At 41.4% G+C, this 12958-nt stretch overlaps 5 protein-coding genes across 5 annotated transcripts in view; 3 read left to right on the top strand and 2 right to left on the bottom strand.

Annotated features, from left to right (window-relative positions):
- Positions 1–2591, bottom strand: part of LOC104799657 (APO protein 3, mitochondrial-like) — a 3660-nt gene extending 1069 nt beyond the window's left edge. The window contains exons 1-5 of the mRNA XM_019201101.1: positions 2500–2591; positions 2238–2402; positions 1514–1915; positions 643–1073; positions 18–535 (exon numbers count right to left, since the gene is read on the bottom strand). Of these exons, the coding sequence (XP_019056646.1) occupies positions 126–535; positions 643–1073; positions 1514–1911 (1239 nt within the window). The 5' untranslated portion in view covers positions 1912–1915; positions 2238–2402; positions 2500–2591 and the 3' untranslated portion in view covers positions 18–125. The remainder of the gene's footprint in view (positions 1–17; positions 536–642; positions 1074–1513; positions 1916–2237; positions 2403–2499) is intronic.
- On the top strand, positions 2588–5069 carry LOC104799667 (protein trichome birefringence-like 12). Its single transcript, XM_010522310.2, has 4 exons — positions 2588–3135; positions 3927–4064; positions 4213–4465; positions 4603–5069. Exons 1-4 carry the CDS (start codon positions 2621–2623, stop codon positions 4882–4884), a joined length of 1188 nt encoding a protein of 395 aa, XP_010520612.1. The 5' UTR covers positions 2588–2620; the 3' UTR covers positions 4885–5069.
- A 124-nt stretch (positions 5070–5193) lies between these two features.
- On the top strand, positions 5194–5882 carry LOC104799649. The gene has a single exon (XM_010522290.2). It carries the CDS (start codon positions 5267–5269, stop codon positions 5798–5800), a length of 534 nt encoding a protein of 177 aa, XP_010520592.1. The 5' UTR covers positions 5194–5266; the 3' UTR covers positions 5801–5882.
- A 1231-nt stretch (positions 5883–7113) lies between these two features.
- On the top strand, positions 7114–11318 carry LOC104799635 (probable sphingolipid transporter spinster homolog 2). Its single transcript, XM_010522269.1, has 16 exons — positions 7114–7291; positions 7886–8017; positions 8198–8299; positions 8405–8509; positions 8604–8679; positions 8943–9017; positions 9146–9248; positions 9327–9380; positions 9532–9621; positions 9720–9796; positions 9922–10035; positions 10177–10296; positions 10399–10527; positions 10661–10739; positions 10826–10965; positions 11041–11318. The coding sequence occupies exons 1-15, from the start codon at positions 7131–7133 to the stop codon at positions 10939–10941; spliced, it is 1533 nt and encodes a 510-aa protein (XP_010520571.1). The 5' UTR covers positions 7114–7130; the 3' UTR covers positions 10942–10965; positions 11041–11318.
- LOC104804563 (soluble inorganic pyrophosphatase 6, chloroplastic-like) overlaps positions 11258–12958 on the bottom strand; it is a 2054-nt gene continuing 353 nt past the window's right edge. The window contains exons 2-7 of the mRNA XM_010528871.1: positions 12726–12958; positions 12276–12436; positions 12036–12136; positions 11740–11921; positions 11556–11654; positions 11258–11463 (exon numbers count right to left, since the gene is read on the bottom strand). Coding sequence (XP_010527173.1) covers positions 11371–11463; positions 11556–11654; positions 11740–11921; positions 12036–12136; positions 12276–12436; positions 12726–12958 — 869 coding nt within the window. The 3' untranslated portion in view covers positions 11258–11370. The remainder of the gene's footprint in view (positions 11464–11555; positions 11655–11739; positions 11922–12035; positions 12137–12275; positions 12437–12725) is intronic.

Genomic DNA, 12958 nt, shown 5'->3' with positions numbered 1-12958 from the left:
ACCGACCAGGGCTCTCCCATTCCTGCAAGATTTACAGCAAGAAAACCGCGGAAATCAGGAACAAACCCCATTTCAAAGTCTTCAACTTGTCTCTTCAAACGTGACCTTAGCTCCAAATTCTTGCTTTACACGACCAGCCTTTGTTCATCCGTTTCTGGTATCGCAACGTCTTCCCTCATTATACTGGTGTACTGATCGCTGACGGAAGCACCCGCCTGGTAAAAGAGTTCAACTACTGCAGGTAACATTCCGTAGTATCTCTTCAAGTCATTTATAAGCGGCTCACTACTCTTGGGATCACGAATGTGCCATACATAGACGGGAGGAACAATGTCATTGACAGTTGCCTCTTGCCAATCATGTTGACCGTCTCTCATCTGGTGCTTGAAAGCTTGACAGTTTCTCACCCTGTGACCCTTTGTCCCAACTTGGACCTCGGGACAGTATCCGCATGTCTGGACAGCATACTTCTGCATGAGTTTAGAGGCTCCTGATCTCATTCTTTCCCATGCATTCATGCCTCGAGCAGCCACTCCTGCATTCAAAACAATGGTATCTATATTTGTTAGATTATGAGTTATACAATAACGCAGATGATGTTGCTTGACACTGCAAGTTGTCATCAGAAGACGAAATACAAACCTTGTAAGTGATCAGATTCCACATCGACAAACTTGACATCCTTTGCTGGTTTTTTCATTTTCTGCCAGAACCCATAGGTGCTAATATCTTTTCCTGGTACATCTTCTTTGGGAAACCTCTTCTCAAAATCTATTAGTCTACCCGATAACCAATAAAGAGGGAAGACTCTTCTTCTAGTAGGATATTCAGGAATATCAAAGCCTGCTTGGATACACAATTCCACAATTGCCGGTATCCTATCCACCTGCAACCGCTCATTGTGAGAAACAGCCCTCCCTAGCCGATCATACAGATGAAATGATTCCGTGAGAGGTAATATGTGTTCCACATTCCCTATTTCCCAGGTGTGCTCTTTACTTGCTAGACTGCCACTAACATTGCATGACCGGATCAGGTGTGGTGGATGACCAACATGAACTTCACCACACACACTGCATAAAAGAGAAAGTAACAGCAAAGATACCCTTTTAGACAAAGTCTGCAAAGAATTGGACCCACAGAACAGATTGCCCAATATATGTCCATATTTTCTTCATTCTTTTGTAGGAGCAAATTCTTCATTCTTCCATACCATTGAACAATTGCCCAAGATATGTCCATATTTTCTTTCAGGATTGCTTTTCTGAATGTAAATACCATTTTTCTAGCCGAAAAGCATGCTTAGACCATTTTCAGGAAACTTAACATGCCAAGCTTTAACCACAGAACAGAACAGTGCAATTTTTTCCAACATTGCAAGTACATTAATTTCTAATCAAAGTAGAGCCCCATCCCTCTATACAATTCCTTTTCTTATTTCCTTTATCCAGATAAGTATCTGCTGATTTATAGCTTCTGCAACTAGAAAGATGATTCCATAACTTACTTTTACCTGCATGTGTATACCGTAATGCTCTGGGAAACTCTTGAAACACAGGCGAATAACTCTGACCTCGCAGCATAAACTTCATGAGCAACCGGAATTAGTTCCTTAACCAATAATCCATTTTCCGGAGGCCCTAGAACCTTTTCACGCACTAAGAGCCTCTCTTTCCTCTCCTCTCTGCCTCTACGCTTGAGCTCGGTTATATGTGTAACCCACGGCTTCCGCTCATCCCTTTTAAGCTTCCTTGGAAGGTCAGTGTCAACTGGCGATGTCGAGAACATTTGACAGGAAAGCTTCAATAATTTATTGAGAATAGAAGTTGCTCCAGACTTTTCAACACTCATCTCATAGTGATATCTGATATTTGGGACTTGTCTAGACAGCATAACTCCTCGGAAGAACATGGTTCTGCATCAGAAAAACACGTGAAACCGAGATGGAAAAGCTGTAAACAAGACCGCAACTTTCTTCCTCAATTGCAGAGTCTCTCTATATTCCATATGTTATAAACAGAGCGATCACGACTTAGTCAAGCATTTTAACAAACACATTACGTGCAAAAAGCGAAGAACAGAACACACCTCGCAACGTGAATTCTGATACTAGCCAAGACCCACGAAACTAATGGGTTATCTAATAAAGTTGGAGAACTAGGTTTTCCTCTGTGGAATTATGATTCCGCGATTGGATAAGAAGAAAAAAACCCAGCAGAAATAGCCAAAGGTCCAACCTTTAAGAAGTACTGAGAAGCTAGCGGATTCCCACTCTTGACAGATGAATTCTTCCTCAGAGAAACACGAATAGAGGATTCAGACAACTGCAAGGGAAGAGATTGATGCAAAGGGCTCACCGTAGTTTAGGCGCTAAACCGACAGCAACAAAGCCATCCTGACTCCTGAGCAAAGACGAGAGATTTATTAAGCACAGTTCGATTCGATCAGCGAACCGAACCTAACCGGAAATTGAACCAATTTAATTCCACTGAAACTAACCGGTTATTAATGGGTCCACCCGCATCAGAGCGCAACTCCGGAACCAACCGACCAGGGCTCTCCCTTAGATTCCGTCGTTGATGGTGTGATGGAGCTCTGATCTAGAAACATCGGAACAAAAATGGCGCCCAAGCTCCGATTTTTGCTTCTCCCACGACTCATGTTTTTGTCTTTCCTTCTACTCCTCTTGTATTCTGTCCTTCTCCGCCGCCCTACCACCTCGCCGCCCGCCTCTTCTCCACCGTGCGACCTCTTTTCCGGCCGATGGGTGTTCCAACCGGACAACCCGAAACCGCTGTATGACGAGACTTGCCCGTTCCACAGAAACGCATGGAACTGCATAAGGAACAAGCGGGAAAACATGGGTCGTCTCAATTCGTGGAGATGGGTCCCCAACGGCTGCGGGTTGAGCCGAATCGACCCCGCCCGATTTCTGGGGCTGATTAGGAATATGAATATAGGGTTCGTAGGGGATTCTCTGAACGAGAATTTCTTGGTCTCGTTTCTATGTATACTTAAAGTGGCGGATCCGGGTGCTAAGAAGTGGAAGAAGAAAAAGGCTTGGCGAGGAGCTTACTTCCCTAAGTTCAATGTCACTGTTGCTTATCACAGAGCTGTTCTTCTCGCCAAATATCAGTAAGTTTCGTAATTGTGAAATTGTCTTTCCCACTGTTGTACTGTGAGCATTCATGTAAATTGTTCGTGAATGTTAGCTCTTCGTAATGGAATTGTAGACCTTTGGAGGAATCCGCCTAAAGTCTGGATTTCCAACTCAGGATCATGAGCGAAATGGCACTTGTGTAGCATTGTTAGGTAGTTTTAGAAATGTTCAGTCTCAGAATGGAACTCCAATTTCTTCTTCCGGTGTGCATATATATTATAGTTCTCGTGTGGATTGGAATTTTCTCCTGTTGGACGAATAGTTGATTGTGATTCTTTGATTTATCAACTTGCTTGATGGGTGCCAAATGCTGTTGGCTTAAGAGCTCAAAGTCAGGATTTTGGAGGAAAAAGCTTTGAGATTTTTATGGACAGAAGCTCAGATTGAAGAGATGAAAAATCGTATATGTCCTGATGTGTATAGCAGGCATTAAATTGTTGAAGTTACTTGTTTTGTGTGGATTTGTTTCTAACCGTATGAGTTTGACGGAATGGTTCATATGACTGCTGTATATAACTAGTTCAAACATCGAGTTATGCTTTATAGGTACATTTTAGCTCTGTATTTTTGGTTAATTGCTCTCATCTCGCCTCGTCTTACTTTCTTCAATGGTGCTATATTCTCTGGCCTTGTGTATTCAGCAGGTTATCATAAACTATTATGTGATATTTCTGCTTGCCGTGCATGTCATAGTTGAAAAGGCCTTGTATGTTATTATATACATAACATTGCCTGCCTTATGTCCTTGTATACTGATATGATAAAGGTGGCAGCCGAAACCATTTGCAGACACTGTTCAAGACGGTGTGAAAGGAATATATCGGGTGGATGTAGATACTCCTGCAGATGATTGGGTCAATATCACTAGCTTCTACGATGTCCTCATTTTTAATACCGGCCATTGGTAAGGTTACTCCTTTCCCTTCACCTATGCCTATAGTTGGTCTGCCTGAAAATTTTAGTCGTGATTCAATCTCTGCCATTTCTTGTATATGTTTACTGCAAAATGTGGAAAGATGACTGAGTGTAAGCCAAGTTCATATATTTCTCAGGTGGGGTTATGATAAGTTCCCTAAAGAGACGATGCCTCTTGTCTTCTATAGCAAGGGAAGGCCTATTGATCCTCCTTTAGAGATATCCCAAGGCTTTGAGGTAGTTCTTGAACATATGGTATCCCATATCCAAAGAAAAGTTCCAGCCAAGACCCTGAAATTCTGGCGCTTGCAATCACCGAGGCACTTTTATGGTGGTGAATGGAACCAGAATGGGAGTTGTTTGTTCGATAAGCCACTTGATGAAAACGAGGTACCGAAAATGTAGAAAAGCTGCTTCTACGTATACATGGCTATCAAACTTTCTATATCCTTCTCATAGAAAATGAACAATCTTTCCAAACCGATTGTTGAAGATTGATTATGATGTTGGAGCTAACCCCCAGACAGCTTGACTTGTGGTTTGATCCCAGCAACAACGGAGTGAACAAAGAAGCGAGACGTCTTAACCATTTCATCAAGAACGCGTTACAAGGGACGAATATCAAGTTACTCGATCTGACCCGTCTGAGCGAGTTCAGGGCAGATGCTCATCCTGCTATTTGGTTGGGGAAGCAGGATGCCGTCGCGATATGGGGACAGGACTGTATGCACTGGTGCCTGCCCGGTGTTCCTGATACATGGGTCGACATCTTGGCCAAACTCATTCTCAATGACTTGGGAACTGAGTGAGGGATGAATCCAGATCATCCTTGCTTGGACTGTCTGAAAAGAACATTACTTTGGACAATCGAAACCAGAAACTGAAAGATTTCCCATTTGGATTCCATTGTAAATGGCTCTGTGTTGATGAGATTATACCATTTCTTTGTTTATTTGTTGCTTCAATAGTAACCATTGGAGTATTTTCTGAGTTCTGTTTCTATGGCTTTTATTCGACATAAGATTCATTAGTGGATAACTATAAAAAAAAATTAAAAAAAATGGCACTTTCTTGGTTTTTTTTTTTTTTTAAACGTGAGATAGATAGAAATCAATAGGGTAAATTTGTTTCCGACAGGAAATGGCGTGTGAGATGAGATAGACGAGAAGCTGAGCTCAGAGAGAGAAAGGTATGTCGCTGAAATTGCTTGTTCTTCCCCAATACTCTATCTCTAATCGAAACCCACCGGAAAATCCCCGGTTTTACCACCCGAGGACCCGACCCGTCTCTGGGATCCGGTGCATCAGGAGGGCTTTTGATGGCATCGAAAACAGGAGGAGGAAGAGAATGAGCGATTCGGAGCTGGCGAAGGATCTGGCTCGAGAAATCGCCAAGGCCGACACGCTCTCGGACCAGAGGCGGGAAGCCATGAAGAAGAGCAGAGAGATTCTGTGGGGCGAATTCTGTCGGCACATGTGTCTGAAAGAGGACGAGCTGAGGAACAAGTGGGGGAGGATCGAGGAAGACGAGAAGTGGGTTCTGGTCAGAGGGTTCGTCGGCGAATGGGGTGCGGATTTTCAGCCCTTATCCGTTAGGTCTGTGAAAGAGATGGTGGAAGAAGAGTGTTTGGATGCCGAGAAAATGATTCGTTCGCAGTCCTCATCGTCCTTGTCTTCGTTTTCTGGGTGGTTTCCTGGATTGAAGAGAATTATAGGGTTCGAATGAATGAAATGATCGAGTTCGAGGTTATAATAAACAAAGTTCATTTGCTCCTTCGTCTTAATAGAACATCTGCATTTGCATTTGATGCATCTGATCATTCATTCACATCTTGACAGAGAAAGTGAGGTTCTTCCGTATAAAAAGGAAAAATCGAAACTTGAGGCAGTCTCAATTTCTGGGTATCAATGGAAGCGAACCCACTTGTAGATAAGAACACAAGATCGTAATTTTGCAATTCTCTGCATTTTGCTATTATTTCGATGAGGAACAAAAAAAAAAACGCAAACTTTTGGGCGAAAGATGGGTTCTTGCATAAACACGGTTTCCTTTCTTCAAGATCTCACACTACTTCAAACTGTGGGATTTCGGCTCCTGGTCTGAAGCCCTTGTTGGGTAGATTTCTAAGAACTGAGATCTACGGCAGCCTCCAAGGTCAAACAAGCCGTGTTGTCGGTAGAGACGATGGACAGTTATCGTAGGCAGAAGCCAAAATCATGGTTCTGCAAGAGTCAGGTTCAGGTCTCTATGTGTTTCTCCCAACTGGTGAAGTGGAGGAAGAGAACTGAAATTGAGCTTCAGTTCCATGAGAACAGATAATATTTGCTCAATTTCATGGCTAACCTGATCGATCGCATCATGTGCTGCTTTAGAGCAAAATAGCTTTACTTCTTAATATCATTGACCAAATGCATGTTTTACATTACTAAGCTCCATTTGTCAGACATGGCTGTAACAAGATGCAGCACCACACGGTGGAAAACAATAGCTCATACCAAACAGCAAATCATAAACAGAACTAGGACATCTACATTGGAGTACCAATCTGTAGAAATGACTACAAAAAACAAAACAGAACAGAACAACGATTGGACAAGAATCAATGGCAGGGAGATTAGTTCCACGAAGTGCCCTGAAGTGTCCATGCTGAGACAGAGAGCGTCCTCTGGCGACCAGGTCGAGTGGCCTCATGCATGTAGTCTCCGTATGGACCTTGGTGAGGACTTCTTTGAGCCACAGGACGCAGCCTCAAGCGCGTGGATCTTGGCGAGAGAGTAAGAACATGATCTTCTTCTTCTTCTTCTTCTCGATGGTATTCAGTGTCTGCATGACCATCGTATTGTCCGTACTTCTTCTTTATAAGGGTTGATCAGTGAGGGTAGCAAACCCATTGGAGTGGAGTGGAGTTCTTCGAGCTGTTTTTAACGTCTCTTGGCGGGTAAGGAAAAAAAACAAAAGGAAAAGAAGACACGGTAAAAAAAAAAGGCATGTGAGAAGGCGAACTGGTTTTTCATTGTTTCTTTAAACTACTAAAACGAAAATATCTCCACATGGAATGTTTAAAGATCGTGTCTTTGACATAACTGAGTTTCCCATGGCCGTAGAGGAAGAAGCCGGCGAGTTTCTGTCTGCCGGGCGAAACCCTAGAGTCATGGAGACGGATCCAAACTCCATCACTGACACGATCGAAAACCCATCCTGGTTTTCTCCCAGAAAGTAATTCCCTTTCCTTTGTTAGATTTTCTGGGTCGATTAGAATCGGGAAAGTGTGCAAAATCTCGAGGTAAAGGTTGAAGGTCTGAGCATCTGAGTGCGAACGAAGCAGGCAACTTCCGGATAGCGCTGTCTGGAAAAGCTTAGTTTTGCATTTCGCGAATCATTGTTGTTCCCTACTTCGTTTCTTTAAGCAATCGTTTTTTATGTCCCAGAATCGAATTTCGGGTCGAAATCAGTCCTCTGAAAATGCTGATTATAGCAAGTTCTGCTCGTTTAAGGGTTTCGGGTTTCGCTGCTTGATTGTAGGGGGGTTGGTATGTTATGGTTTGGTTACCATAACTTCACTTGGATTGAAGATCAGAAGTAGATATTCACCCGAGGAATTGGCATTGAGATGCAGTTCTTGTACTTGTATAGATTAGGTTTCATATGGTCCCTTCAATTTTATTACTGGTTTTCTTGCTGTATGTAAAGACAGTAATCAGAAAGACATCTATGGACTAATATTGGTCAGTGAATCTATAGTCCTTGAACTTCTTTATTCTTGGGTTCTTGTGAGTTCATGATGAGGTTTTATTGTTTCATAAATTGTAGGCTGCTCTCTGTGTTTTGCATAATCAACTTACTAAATTACATGGATCAAGGAGCCATAGCAAGCAATGGTGTTAATGGGAGTCTTGAAACCTGCAACTCAATTGGTACATGTTCACCTGGCAGCGGAATCCAGTAAGTTTCGGTCAAAACCTGTAGATTTTGTTGTTCTAATGCTGAGTTGGGTTGATCTTTCATGTACCACTCTATGATCCTTGCATTCATTTTTTATGTAAAATATGGCTGTTATTCAAACATTCTGTCGTTGCATTTCTAGGTTTTCTTCTTTCTAGTAATTGTTATTGTTGTGCACAGGGGAGATTTTAACTTGACCAACTTCGAGGATGGTGTTCTGTCATCTGCTTTTATCGTTGGACTTCTTGTGGCTTCTCCCATATTTGTATCTTTAGCCAAGAGGTAAGTACTTCTTGATTCTCTGAGATTGAATCCAAGACACTGATTACTGAAGGAATTCAGTAACAAGACTGATTACACCTCACTCTTTTTCTCGTATTACTGCAGTGTTAATCCATTTACACTTATTGGAGTTGGACTATCTGTCTGGACTTTTGCTGTTATCGGCTGTGGTCTTGCTTTCGATTTCTGGTCCATTACGATCTGTCGCATGTGAGTATTCTGTCCTTTGCTTTCCTTACTTTCTTATGTATCATGTTCTGGTAATCTTTTACATATATTCTTATACCTTGATGCCCCCTCATAGGGTTGTGGGCGTTGGTGAAGCGTCATTTATAAGCCTTGCTGTCCCTTTTATAGATGACAATGCCCCAGTTGATCAGGTATAAACTATCCGAGAAATATTGATTCTTTGATCCATAGTTTCCGGGGAAATTTTTAGTACTAATGAAATCCCCACAGAAAAGGGGTTACTACACGAAAGCTGGCATGATGCCTCGTTCGCTTCAGGGTTCACCCCTTTTGATTCGGTTTGCAATCTTTTGCTGCATTAAGTGTTAAAAAAGTATATCTAAACATGAACCTGTATATAATCTAATCGGTATACTCTGCTTCATAACTCCATTGCCGTGGTGTTTTTATCCAGAAAACAGCATGGATTTCTATATTTTACATGTGCATTCCAACTGGATATGCTCTTGGCTATGTTTATGGTGGACTGGTGAGTTATCTGCCTTTTTTGTTCTTTCTTCAGCTCATGATTTTTGAACTATAGGGTTTTGCTTTTCTCTTGGTTTTTGTATGTATTGTTCATTGTATAAGAAAGACTCGTCCTTTTTTCTCTTATAGGTCGGGGATGCTCTCCACTGGCGTGCTGCATTTTTGGGAGAAGCAATACTTATGCTTCCTTTCGCTGTTCTATGTTTCGTTATGAAGCCTCTGCAGCTGAAAGGTACGTGTTAGGATATGCAAATCAACTTGTCCTTGTTTTAAATCTTTTACATATTTTCAAATGATACACGAAACTCAGGTTTTGTCTCAGCTGAGACATCGAGAGCTCAGACAGATAATTTAGACGTTCAAGGTTTGTGTTCTTCTCCCGATGACCCATTAGCCATCTAGTTGTTTATTTCTACGCATCTTTAGGCACAAAAACATGAAACTCTTCACATGCATTTCATATACATATTTTTTTGTCCCTCATAATATTTGTCTGATTCTTTCTCGTAGATCAGGAGGTGAACCGATTAGTTATCAGTTTTCGATCATTATGAAAGATATGCAGGTGCTCTTGCTCGATAAAGTTTATGTGACCAATGTTCTTGGTAACTATCCTTCTTCTTCTACATGAGAACAGAATCTACACATTTGTTTCTTGTGTCTATGTGATTTATTGTTGTTACTGTTGTATTTCCTTTGTCAGCATACATTGCATACAACTTTGTGTTAGGCGCATATTCATACTGGGGTCCAAAAGCTGGTTATAACATCTACAACATGGTAAAAATACTAAATTCCCTCACATACATTTCATATGCTTTCTGTTGTATTCTTTTTATTGGTTAATCAAATGTATTATGGTCTGTATGAACATTGAGATGGTCATATTTGGACCTTTTTTGCAGAGTAATGCAGATCTGATATTTGGAGGAATCACAGTTATTTGTGGAATCTTGGGCACAATATCAGGGGGTTTGATTCTTGATTATGTAGATTCCACTATTTCAAATGCTTTTAAGGTATAACAACTTTTCTTAGACGATAAACAGATTTTATATGAAAAAAAAATTATATCTTCTCATTCTTCACCCCTTCTCGGTTCATGTAGAATATTCGGTATTTTTCTTAGATGATAAACAGAATCTTGGGTATTTTTGCAGCTTCTTTCAGTGGCAACATTCATAGGAGGATTATTCTGCTTCTTTGCTTTCTGTTTCAAGAACATGTATGCTTTCTTGGCTCTTTTTGCTGTTGGTGAATTGCTCGTCTTCTCCACAGGGGTATCTCGGTTTTCATACTTCAGATTACTTTTTTTTTTCGCAGTTGTTTCTTGCTTCGCTAATCAACCTTTTCGGTTAATCCTTTATTGTTTTCATGCTTAGGGTCCGGTGAATTATGTAAATCTCCATTGTGTGAAACCAAGTTTAAGACCACTGTCAATGGCAGTGTCCACAGTTGCCATCCATATCTTTGGAGATGTCCCTTCCTCACCACTTGTTGGGGTTCTCCAGGTTAGTTTTCTTCCTCAGACTGGATTTTACTCTTTAGTTATAACAGTTCATCAATCTTGATTCAACTCCGAGATGTATAATCCTTCATATATGTGTCATTGCTTTGTAAATGAATGAGATTATGCTGATGCAGGACTACGTGAACAATTGGAGAGAGACTTCTCTTATTCTCACATCAATTCTCTTTCCCACAGCTGCAATATGGTTTACAGGTTAGGTCCAAACATTACACTGAAATGAGTGAAAGCGGAAGTTTCTCACTAAGGATGATTTTCTGCATTTTGTGAATATGCTACAGGAGTTTTCCTGAACAGTGTGGACCGACATAACGGTGATGATTCGGAGATTGATACAGTGAACAGGGAATCAACCATGACGATCCCTCTGCTCGAAGAAGGCTTTACGCAGCTATGACATTCTTGTCAGAATAACTATGGTGTAAGAACCTTTTCTTGACCATCTTGTGTATGATCCACATAACCATTTACTTACCTCCATTCGTATTTCTTGTAGAACTGTTCCCTTCAGTGGTGCAAATCGTGAATGGAATCATGGGTTGCGCAGAGAATTTGTCCTAGGAAACTAAATCCTGCAACATCATCAGATGGCAGAAGCTAATAGCCTCTGCCCTGTCATAATCATATCCTCATGTATGTATTTCATCAGCAGTAAACCAACAACCTCCTAATCATCTTGTAGCTTATGAACCAAGGCTCAAACTTTCTCAATATTAGCTAAGAACGAATCTTGATGATCAAAAAACATGAATGCAGTGTCAAAGTGACAAGGTCTGTCATTATTCCAGCTCATAACTGGAAATTACAAAGTACATTCTCCATATGTTCAGACAAGTGAAAGGTCACCAGCAGGAACTGATCTCTTGACAAGTTTAGCCCATGATTCATTCGTCTCATGGATGACCTTCAAAGCATAATCCTGCAGCGGCCCGACCAAACATTGATTCTCAGATTATTACCAAAGAGTAAAGACAGGGGAACAAAGAAAGAAAGAATGATCATATGAATTACTTTGTTCGCCGGTTTGTTTCCAAGACCAAACATGTTTGCAGGCTTTCCATCTGGGATCTTGTAGTCTCTGAACCACTCTCTAATGGCCGTAAGAGTACCCTGTAAATATAACGTTAAAGGTCAGAACCAAAGGAGATAGACCTAAAAGTTACAGCTTTCACATGATTATGTGGACTCTGCTTACGGGAAAATGCTTCTCGACGTCATCAACATCATTCACAAGATGAGCTTTAGGGTCATCCAAAGAAATAGCAACAATCTTCCAGTCCAATTCTCCCTCGTCAATCATGGCTAAAGCAGCCAAAGGCTTGACCTTTAGAACCTCACCTATCTTCCTCCGGGTTTCGCCAATCTCAACAACATCAACTACACATGATTCATGAACAAGGATATGCACATATTCATTAGAACATTTTGGTGCAACTCTCAGAAGAAAACAAACTACAAAAAAAAAAATGAAGATCACTAGCTCAAAGTTACCTGGGTCATTATCCCCTAGAGCACCTTCAACTTCAGAGTTTGCATGAGAGGGGTCTTCCCATGTCTGTGGAAGCAACCCATAGTTCCAGTTTATGTTGTACCTGTATAAACAAAAACATTTTAGATATGACCAATCTGGAAAGTGAAAGATGCACAATCTAAGACATTTAAGTTCTGAAACAGGCTCAGACCAAAAACAGATCAAATCGCAAAAAGACAAGTCTGCAGAATCAAACTTACGGGTAATATCTGAGTTTCCCCTTCTTTGTGTCTTGCTTAATCGGAGTGAAAGGCTCATCAGTAGCAACCTCCATCTTTGCACTCGACTCTTTGGGAATTTCCACTATGAAGTTGAAAACGCCATCTCCCAAGTGCAATGGTATATCATGCCATGGAGAAACCTATACACAAGTTCTTAATCATTCTTCAGTCTGTACAGAACATGGAATAACCATACCGAATATACTCCATTTTCGAACGTATATCTTCAAGTGTTGGACTTTCACCTGAATTCCATAAACATTCCCGGTCAGATAGAATTGTAGATTCAACTTATGGGCAAGTGCAGAACGATCCAAAACTCCCGAAAAACTCGTAATTTCGACAAATCAGAAGGAAAAAAAATGCTCATGCATTTTCTCAGTAACCAAACAGAAGCGAACACACGGAGAAAAGGAAAAACAACCGTACCTTCTTCCCGGAGCCATCGAGGAAGAAAACCCGATAATCTAGGGTTTCGGGCTGACCGTCTTCCTTGATCTGAACCAGAGGATTGTATATCGCAGTGCAAGAAAATGGTCTCTTCGATTTCAACAGCAAGCCTCTCCGGTTGAAGCAGATACCTCCAACACCGCCGATTTTACCCGCCGGGAGAAGGAACGGCCGCTTCGCTAGCAGACACGACGCCGTATGACTGGCGGGAG

Source organism: Tarenaya hassleriana, unplaced genomic scaffold, assembly GCF_000463585.1.
Source record: "Tarenaya hassleriana unplaced genomic scaffold, ASM46358v1 Cleome10, whole genome shotgun sequence".
In the NCBI taxonomy this organism is placed as follows: Eukaryota; Viridiplantae; Streptophyta; class Magnoliopsida; order Brassicales; family Cleomaceae; genus Tarenaya; species Tarenaya hassleriana.
This window is presented reverse-complemented; position numbering and strand designations above follow the sequence as displayed.